The sequence below is a fragment of the Zootoca vivipara genome, chromosome 15, assembly GCF_963506605.1.
Source record: "Zootoca vivipara chromosome 15, rZooViv1.1, whole genome shotgun sequence".
NCBI classification, from domain to species: Eukaryota; Metazoa; Chordata; class Lepidosauria; order Squamata; family Lacertidae; genus Zootoca; species Zootoca vivipara.
In genome coordinates this window covers 35362071-35371597 of record NC_083290.1, presented here as the reverse complement: position 1 = coordinate 35371597, position 9527 = coordinate 35362071, and the positions used below count along the sequence as shown (strand labels likewise).

Below are 9527 nucleotides of genomic sequence, written 5' to 3'. Positions count from 1 at the left end.
TGGAGCTGTTGTTGACACACACACCCCCAAACTCCATGAAATTTCCTGGATATTTGAACCTATGGTTTGTACAGAGGAATACAGTGAAAGATATCATCCATTTGCTTGCTTGTGAATTCCTTGCAATTGTTTCTTACACAAATAAATGCAAAACTCGAAGTGCTTCCTTTTTATATATAACTCACTTTATTCATATAACAAAGAACTGTTGGAAAGACAAAGAGCTCAATGTGGCACTGGACCTGCCACCTGGGCAGCTGTGGCCTGGGTGCCCTTTATTGTTGAACTTGGCAAAGTTCCATTTCCCCTCTCTTGGCTGCTGAAATTGACAGGCTTATTAATGGGAAAACTGCAACTTTGGTTAGGTCAGGGTGGGGAAACGTGCAGCTCTGTAGCTGTTGTTGGGATACCAAGTCCCATCATCCTTGACCACTACCTATCCTGGCTGGGGCTGATGGTAGTTGGGAGTCCAGCAGCAGACGGAAGTCCACATGTTCCCCACTATGGGGGTGAGAAACTAGCTGGAATAACTGTTAGGAGGTCGGCTGCAACCTTTTAATAAAGAATCGCTTTGAAAGCTATGAAGATTCTAGCCCTTGTGGAGAAGAAAACCTTGGGCAAGGGACTTCAATTCAGAAACGTTTAAGTTTGGCTGCCACCATGTACTTTGAGCCTCACATTGTAGTACATCTGTCGCCGCCCCTTGCTCAAATATTGTTCCAAAGCTGGAACAAGTCCTCTGAATTCTGCACACACCCTTTCCCAAAAATAAAGGCTATGATCCAGCACAGTGATAGAATACTTGCAACCTACAGGGGTTTTTTTTAAGGAGACGAGTGCATATGCAACTGTGTACTAAATTGTGCCTAAGGGTATAAATCTGAAGATACATAATGCCACCTATTCTTTTTTTTTTAATTCTCCTAATGCATTCAGGGCAGGGAGCATGGAATTCTGGGTCGCTGGATGTTGGCCAGGTTTGCGTTCATTCCCTCCCTATTCCTCAAATCTCATGCCACGCTTTTAAACTGGGATAGCCAAAGTAGTTCCCCCTAGAAATGGTTGGATCCCAATTCCCGCCTGGCCAGCATGGCCTTGGCTACCCCTGCGACAAAGAGTACTGTTCAGGGCAAAAGTGGGGTGGAGGAAGGAATGCCAACATGCATGAGTTTCATGTAATCAGCCAGGGGAGAGGATTCTGTTCTTGGCCCATTTTCTGTTTCAGAGCCCAGCTCAGCTACTCGCCTCCTTTTCCCATTTGGCAAATGTTAGGTTGCTGTAGGATTGGACCGATACCCCTTTAAAGCAAGCGGAGTTGTTAATCCTCGAGATGTGCATCTTGAGAAGTGGCGGAAGGCAGGAATGGGGGAATCTGTGGCCCTCGAGACAATATTGGGCTGCAGCTCCCATCAGTCTCGGGCAGCACAGCACAGGAGTCAGGAATGGTGGGAGATGCTGTCCCAACAGCCATCTGCAGAGCCACTGGTTCCTTGGCCCTGGGTGTAAATGCTAAGGCTGGCATAGCCTGCTAAATGGATTTCTCGGTGGGCATAGCCTGCTAAGTGGATTTCTCAGTGGATTCTAAAAGCAGGTGATGATGCCTACTGTACTATGATAATCCAGCTATAGGCATCTGCTCCAGGGAAATGGAGTGAGGAGAAGCTTTGGGAATGTCTTCAGAGTGTTCCTGGCCTACAGTCATAGCAAGCTGGCTGCAGCTAATCGCCAAAGTTCACGGTGTACGTCTCTGCCGTAGTCATGGGGAAAGCGGTGCCCGTGGTCTCCTCCCAGGTCTCCTTCACTGTTACGTCATCGGCTACTGTCTCCCACTCAGTCACAGTTTCTGTGTAGATCTCTGTTTCCCAGGTGGTGGCAGTTTCGGTAGTGGGCGGCTCCCGGCTCCAAGGCGGGAGCGTAGTGCTGCTGAACAAGAAGGGGACCTCTGTGGTTGGGAGCGTCGTGGGAGGAGCGCTTGTGGCGGTGTTGCGCAGGCGGTTGCGCATCTGCTGGCGCAGGCGAGCTCTCTGCCGCATCCTCATCCTCCAGCGCAGGCGCTCCCTTTGGGTCATGGGCCGCCCCCCCGGCACAGGTCTTCCGAGGGGCCCGTTCCCGTTCATGGCCATGATCTCTCGGATGCGCTTCCAGTTGGACCGCGACAGGATGAAGTTGCACTGGGTGGCTCCGATGTCGTAAAAGACGCTGCAGGTTTTGATGCTGGGGTTGTAGCCCTCCGCTCTGGCTGTGACGCGGTATTCGCCCGGGTTCAGGATGCGCCAGTAATCCCCACCGCTTGCTGAAACAGACAAAGACATGCAGCGTTTGACAACGGTTCTGCACACAAGAGGGATTTCTAGTTCAGGGGTCTAGCGTATACTCTGGATGCAGAAAGGCTTAGGTCCAGTCCCTGGCATCTCTATTTAAAACCATCTCAAGTAGCAGGTAAGGTCTTTCTGCCTGGGACCTTGGAGAACTGCTGCCAATCAGAGTTCGCAATACTGGGCTAAAAGACAAAGGGCCAGTCCTGGTTGATGGTAGGTTTCTGTGCTCCCATAGGATAGTTTTGGTGTTTCCATCTTCCCATGCAGGCAGATAACGGGGAGACAGATCTATAGCAGGGGTGGGAACTTGTGGCCTTCCAAATCCTATTGGACTTCGGTTTCCCTAAGTCCCACCTAGCATGACCAACAGTTATGGGATATTGTAATGCAACAATATCTCCAAGGCAGCAAGGTCTTCGGGCATTTGAAATGGAGAAAGTCACGTAATAAGGCTTGTCTGTAAGCTAAGAGTCCTGCACACAAAACACGTTCTTCATGCCTGCTGCTACTTCATTTAGTAACATGCGTGAACGAACCTGCGTTACTGAAAACAAGTGGGCGGCTGGCAAGGAGGTATTTGGCAAAGGCAGGAATAATTTTAAAGCGGGCTTTGTTCCTGATGTTTTGCCAACGCTAAGGCCAAGGTAGGCCAAGTGTTCTTCAACAGGGGTGGGGATCCCTTTTGAGTCTACAAGTTGCAGATGTGTAAGTCACAGGAATAGTTTGGCCAGGGCCCACATGTGCTCAGGCCAAGAATTCACAAGCAGCCATGGCAAACAAAAACACACCTGCAAGCCTCTTGAGCTTTGCAAAGCGGTTGTGCCAGTGATTTAGAAACTGGAGAAAGCTGGACTGGATTCTTCCTCTGGTTCCCCATGTTCAGCTCTCTTCCTTTCCCAGTTACTGGGATGTCAGGCATCTAGAGGTTTGCTGGCTCGACTGCAGGCCAGTTAACGTATGGAAGAGCCATCTACCTTTTTTCTGTTCATTACCACATCCCTACCTTCAGTATTCCAGACATACCTGTTTGCACGTCATGGTTGATCCCCACAACAGAGATGGAGGCATTTGCAATGGGGTCTCCCTGCTGGTCTGTCACGGTCCCCTTAAGGCCCCGATGTACCTGCAAGGAGGAGGAGATTTCAGGCAGAAGGATTATTTTCAAGTCCCTTATATCTTTTCTAAAACAACAAATTGCAAGGCTGCTTACATAAGTCCATATCCCTGTAAAATGAACCAGCCATACAATTTTTTAAAATGTATGCCGTTTTAAAAAAATGCAGCATTAAAAGAAGGAAAATCCAGAAGCTTTTTTGAAAGAGCAAAAATCCACCAAAAAGCTTTAGGGGGATTTCCATCTGGCACCTGAAACATACCTGTTTGTTTCACCTGGCACCTGTTCTTCCACAGTTAGAGTGCCGCAAAAGAAAGGGTCTGACCTTGTCAGCCCCCTATGGAGCAGGGCGTTCACAGATTATCTCAGTATATGAGCAAGGCAATATTCCTCCAGGTAAACTGCTCCTAGGCCACTTAGGACAAGGTAGCTGCCCAAATGCTACCTGGGACTCCAACTCCCATCATCCCTGACCATTGGCCATGCTGGCTAGGGCTGTAGAGAGTTTGTGGAGTCCAACACCATCTGGAAACCCACAGTTTCCCCACCCTTGATTTAGGGCTTTATTAGTCAGAGGTCAGCCACTGTAGCCCTTTCCTGAGTTCCTTCCCCCTGCCATGTGAGGTGGGCTGGCTTTATTTATTTTTAGTTTCTTTTTTATTTCTTTATACTTTTCCAGTTTATACATTTCACTAATTTCACAATCATTTTGACATTTCAAAACTTGACTTCCTCCCCCCCTTTCTGCAGTCCCTTAAATTTATTTTTAATATCTTCTGCATATTCAAATTAACTTACTCATTTATCTCTTCCTTAGATATACACTCTTATAAAACTGCAGGTTATTGCACTAATCCTGCCAATGTTTTTATCTGTTTGTAATTTATCTGTAAATATTCCATAAACCATTTCCATTCTTCTGTAAAAGATTTGTTGTCTTGATTTCTTATTCTTCCAGTAAGTTTCGCCATTTCTGCATATTCCATAGGCTTTTGCATCCATCCTTCCTTCGCTGAGACTTATGCTTCTTTCCATTTTGGGGCAAGTAACATTCTTGCTGCTGTAGCAGCATACATGAATAAGTTTCTATACAGTTTAGGTAGTTCTGTCCCTATAATTCCCAAAAGAAGAATCCCCCCCAAGATGCCTGCATTCAATGCTCAGGGGCAATGGGCAGGACTAGCCAGTGTGCACAATGTGTGTGTGTGAGTCGCAGAGCACTGCTCCCGCCTGCACGCACGTAAGTGCCATCTGCACAAGTGAAACATGAAGCAGGCTTGCTAGAAGAGTTTGGATTTGATATCCCGCTTTATCACTACCCGAAGGAGTCTCAAAGCGGCTAACAATCTCCTTTCCCTTCCTCCCCCACAACAAACACTCTGTGAGTTGAGTGGGGCTGAGAGACTTCAAAGAAGTGTGACTAGCCCAAGGTCACCCAGCAGCTGCATGTGGAGGAGCGGAGACGCGAACCCGGTTCCCCAGATTACGAGTCTACCGCTCTTAACCACTACACCACACTGGCTCTCATGAAGTCCTCTGCGGTCGAGTCTTGCAGGCTGTTCTGGCTTAGGCCAAAGCACTCATCCCCAAAGCACTCATCTGCCTTCCTCCTCCCCCTGCTTTTAAAGCAAGGGTAGGGAACCTTTTCCAGACCAAGGGTTGCCTTTCCTTCTGGGCAACCTTAATGTGCATGCGGGGGCCGGGGAGGGGCACAAATGCCAGTGGTGGGCAGGGGTAGTGGCAAAAGTGAGTGGTGCAAGAGAGAATGATTCTTACCACCCTGCAGCAGACTAGATGCAAAGGTCAGAAGCTCCTACATCTCCATCTCCCGTCCAGGCAAGGACATTTGCAGCAGAGGGCCTGGGGGTGGGGCCTGGAAGGAGGGGATGTTCCCTGGGGGCCCAAATTAAAGGGGGCTGCACCCCCTTTGGGGCAGCCTTTGGAGAGCCACCTGCCAGGGGTGGGTGAGGTGAGGTGAGAGGCAAAAGAAGGTGTCTGTCAGGCAGCAGAGAAACCAACCCCCATGGCAGGAATGGACAAGACAAGGGAAAGTCCTTACCATCTACTCTTATTCAAAATATCAGAGAGAGGGAGGCTTGGGAATGTGGCCTCTCGGAATAATGGCGTTGCTCCGAGCGAGTCTCCCCCCCCCTCTCCCATTATGCGTCTTAACTACGGGTGCTGAAATGTGCCCTCTTATTTCTGAGGTCTCTGCTGTCCTACTTTCAATGCCCACCAGGTTCAGGGAGAGGGAGGGTCTGGAATGCTTTCTAAAGACACTGTGTCCTTCAGCTGTTACACACCCACACCCACACACCGGTGCTGCTTTTTCCTCCTCTCCCATTATTTCCCAGCTTTTCCTCATCTGCCTCTGAGCTGTGACCTCCCTCAAATCCCTGCTGTAATTCTGAACTGTCTTCTTCACTGGAAGGGTCAGGCTGGGGAGGCGGTCTCCACCATTCCTCCTCTGCCCAGTCCCTGACAACGTAGTAATGATTGTCAATTTTACTTGTACGGCTTCTACCTGCACCTCTCCAGCGAGATGTCGTGGACTGGTTGGATGCAGAAGAATTGGGGGGGGTGAGAACCAGTTGTAGAACCCCCCCCCCAAGGGAAAAAGGCTCAGAGCCCAGGGGATTGGTGGTGGGATGACAATGAGTGGTCAGAGGGAGAAGACTGGAAGGGGGTGTCGGAAGCTGAGGAGGTAACAGGGCTCAGTGAACAGGGGGAGTCGGTGGCAGAGAGAAGTCCAGAATCAGAAGCAGGAGAGGAGGGAGACCAATAGGTATGGTAGGTATGGCTAGTGAAGAGGCAGGAATGTCCCCCTCCTGCTGCGACAAGCTCCTCTCTGGTCTCCCAGAACCAGGAGAGGCATGAAGAGAGTGGAGGAGAGATTAGCTTCATGCAGGCTCAGGCTCAGATTGCTTGGGGGAAACCCTGGAGAAGAGGGGACTTAGGCAGCCATGGGGAGGCAGGGACCTTCAGCCTCAACAGCTACTGTGCTCATTAGGCCTGACACTCCTGTGCAGACCCCTTTTTTCCTATTAAGGGGACTCCCAACGTGCTCGGTGGGGTTACTGCTGGCTCGCTCCTGTCGCCAGATATGCCAGAGGCAACATCGGAGTTTCAGGACATGTTTCAGCCAGGCAAAAACACTCAGAGTGTGAAGCAGGGCCAGTGAAGGGGTGTAGCCTTGGGAGAGTCCCTAGGGCCAGGCAGGGAGGCCTGGGGGGCCACATTCAGCCTGAGGTTCCCCACCCCTGTTTTAAAGTCAGCATTAACTTTAGTTCCCAGAGGGCTCCAGGTGAGTTGTTTATTTGCCACCCACTCTGCATTGCTCAGGGGTCCTGGCCTCCCATCACCACCACCCGCAAGCTGGACCCTTCCTTACCTGTTCCATGAATGTCAGCAATGATTCCCTGTTGTTTTCCCACTCCTGTGGCAATTCGCTTTCATGGGGGAACTTGTCACACCCTGGGTAGATGGACAACTCCAGGCAGTTGGTGTGGAGGTAGCTGAAATCATTCATGGCTGCAAGGACAGATGGAAGAGGATATATCGCCGAGATGTGGTGACAGCCATTAGCTTAAAGGTAAAGGGACCCCTGACCATTAGGTCCAGTTGCGGACGACTCTGGGATTGCGGCGCTCATCTCGCTTTACTCGGTCATGTGGCCAGCATGACTAAGCCGCTTCTGGCGAACCAGAGCAGCGCATGGAAACGCTGTTTACCTTCCCGCCGGAGCGGTACCTATTTAGCTGCTTGCACTGCGTGCTTTCAAACTGCTAGGATGGCAGGAGCTGGGACCGAACAACGGGAGCTCACCCCGTCGCGGGGATTCGAACCGCCGACCTTCTGCTCGGCAAGTCCTAGGCTCTGTGGTTTATCCCACAGCGCCACCCGCGGCCATTCGCTTAGGTGGCTTTAAAGAGGGGATTAGAGAGAGTTGTGGTCTATTAATGGCAACTAGACATGATGGGTGGACCCTCTGGGTTCAGAAAACCATACCCCTGAATGCCAGCTGTTTGGGGCGAACAGTGGAAGAGGGCCGTAGCCTTTCGACTTCCTAGAAGCAGCTGACTCGTCACTGTAGGAAGCAGGATGCCAAATGAGACGGACATTTGCTGTGATCCAGCCTGCTGTGTGACTGAATAGATCAGGATTCCCCAACGTGGTGCCCCCTAGATCTTTTGTAGTCCAGGAGGCTCTGAACTGAGACAGGCACAGAAAAATCTAGCACTAAAAAGTAGAAGTTGACCCTCCCTTGTGTCAGGGAATGAGAAAAGCCCGCTAAAGGCAGGCTTTGTTTGGCATTGGTAGAGAATGCAGAAGTTCCCATGATAGATCGCTGGCATCTTCAGCTGAACGGGATCCGAAACAAGTGATGGGAAAGACCACGGCTGAGGGCCCAGGAGAGCTGCTGCCAGTCAGAGTAGCCAACACCAGCTAGATGAACACATGATCTAAGTCTGCTTCCTTCATAAAGCTATTGCATCGCAAGGAATTATGCCAGGCTGACCCCATATTAAGAGTATGCATTCATTTCTAAAATGTATGTAACCTCAAATACACCCTTATTCATTTTCATGATTAAAAAAAAATGAGAATCCTTTTAGCAACATAAGCACATAGGAAGCTGCCTCTAGCTCAGTACTGTCTACACTGACTGGCAGCAGCTCTCCAGGGTTTCAGACTGGCAACATTCAAACCTGGGACCTTCTGCATGCAAAGCAGATTGTCTTCCACTGAGCTATGACCCTTGTCATCCCATTCATTTCTCATAAAAGGGGTTGCTGACAGCAGATAATTGTACTGCATCGCTAAGCAAATTGATATATCCAGCGTTCTGTACAGAGGGGAGTGCTCTGAAAGGGGCACAACATGAAAAACAGCTCCATCTGTGTCATAAAAACCCCATTTTTAATTGCTTATAAAACAGAGAGCCTTTGCCCAATCTGTGTGAAACATGGCAGGCTTTCGTTAAAAACAAAAACAAAAAAACACCCGAAAAGGCTGTGCCATTTGGCTGGAAAACACCAAAGTTACAGGCACCAGAGTCTGGTTTCCTACTGTGAAGCAAAATGCGACACTAATGAATGGGAAATAAGAGGAAACATTTCTAAGTGTGACTCACATTATGCCCATAGGTTGTCTCCATTCATCCCACCTCTCCCCCATTCTTCAACACTTACTGCCCACCCGAGGGTGCCACTTGGCGCCATTGACGATCCCCATCCCGTTGGTCATATCCTGAGAATGGCAACCTCCCCGGAAGGTATCGGTCATGCTGAGGTGGGCCGAAGCATAGGAAATCGCCAGCCAGCGGAAGATGGCATGGTCCGGAGTCTCCCTGCTTTCCGGGTTCTCCTCTTCGTAATCATCCAACACTGGAGGCGCCACCTCGTTCTCGTTGAAAGGGCGAGCCATGTCATAGGGATAGGAGACAAGCTTCTCCCCACCCTGGAAGTTGGCGCCAAGGACAAAAGGGTTCTTTTCCATCCAGGCCATGATAGCTTTCACTTCCACTGCCATCTGGAGGAGGGAGGCGGAGAAAGGAGAGGGATTAAAGGGGAGCCACATGTCAGGTGTGAAGGGCTGTAGTCAAAGTGGGGCCAACAGGTGCAGAAATTTATAGCTCAGGGGCAAAGCACATATTCTGCATGCAGAAGACGACCACAGCCTCAAGCCCTGGCACATACTGTTCTATTTTAGTTTCAGTTTTTTATTTATACTTTTCAAGTTTATACATTTCATTAGTTTTGCGATCAATTTGACGTTCCAAAATGTGACTTCCTTCCCCCTCTTTCTGTGGTCCCTTAAATTTATTTCTTAATATCTTCTGCATATCCAAATTGACTTAATTTGCTCATTTAATCATCTACTGTAAATATACACTCTTATAAAACTGCAGGTTATGATACTAATCCTGCTGATGCTCTTATGTGTTTACAATTTATCTGTAAATATTCAATAAACCATTTCCATTCTTTTATTAAAAAAAAGCTTGTTATCTTGATTTCTTTTACTTCTGGTAAGTTTCACCATTTCTGCATATTCCATAAGTTTTTGTATCCATTCGTCCTTTACTGGGACTT

At 49.1% G+C, this 9527-nt stretch overlaps 1 protein-coding gene across 2 annotated transcripts in view; it reads right to left on the bottom strand.

The window, feature by feature from the left end:
* Positions 1–163: 163 nt before the first annotated feature.
* Positions 164–9527, bottom strand: part of AEBP1 (AE binding protein 1) — a 46731-nt gene continuing 37367 nt past the window's right edge. For both annotated transcript variants that reach the window (XM_035139151.2, XM_035139152.2), the window contains exons 19-22: positions 8625–8964; positions 6824–6963; positions 3342–3441; positions 164–2293 (exon numbers count right to left, since the gene is read on the bottom strand). In XM_035139151.2, the coding sequence (XP_034995042.2) occupies positions 1719–2293; positions 3342–3441; positions 6824–6963; positions 8625–8964 (1155 nt within the window). In that variant the 3' untranslated portion in view covers positions 164–1718. The remainder of the gene's footprint in view (positions 2294–3341; positions 3442–6823; positions 6964–8624; positions 8965–9527) is intronic.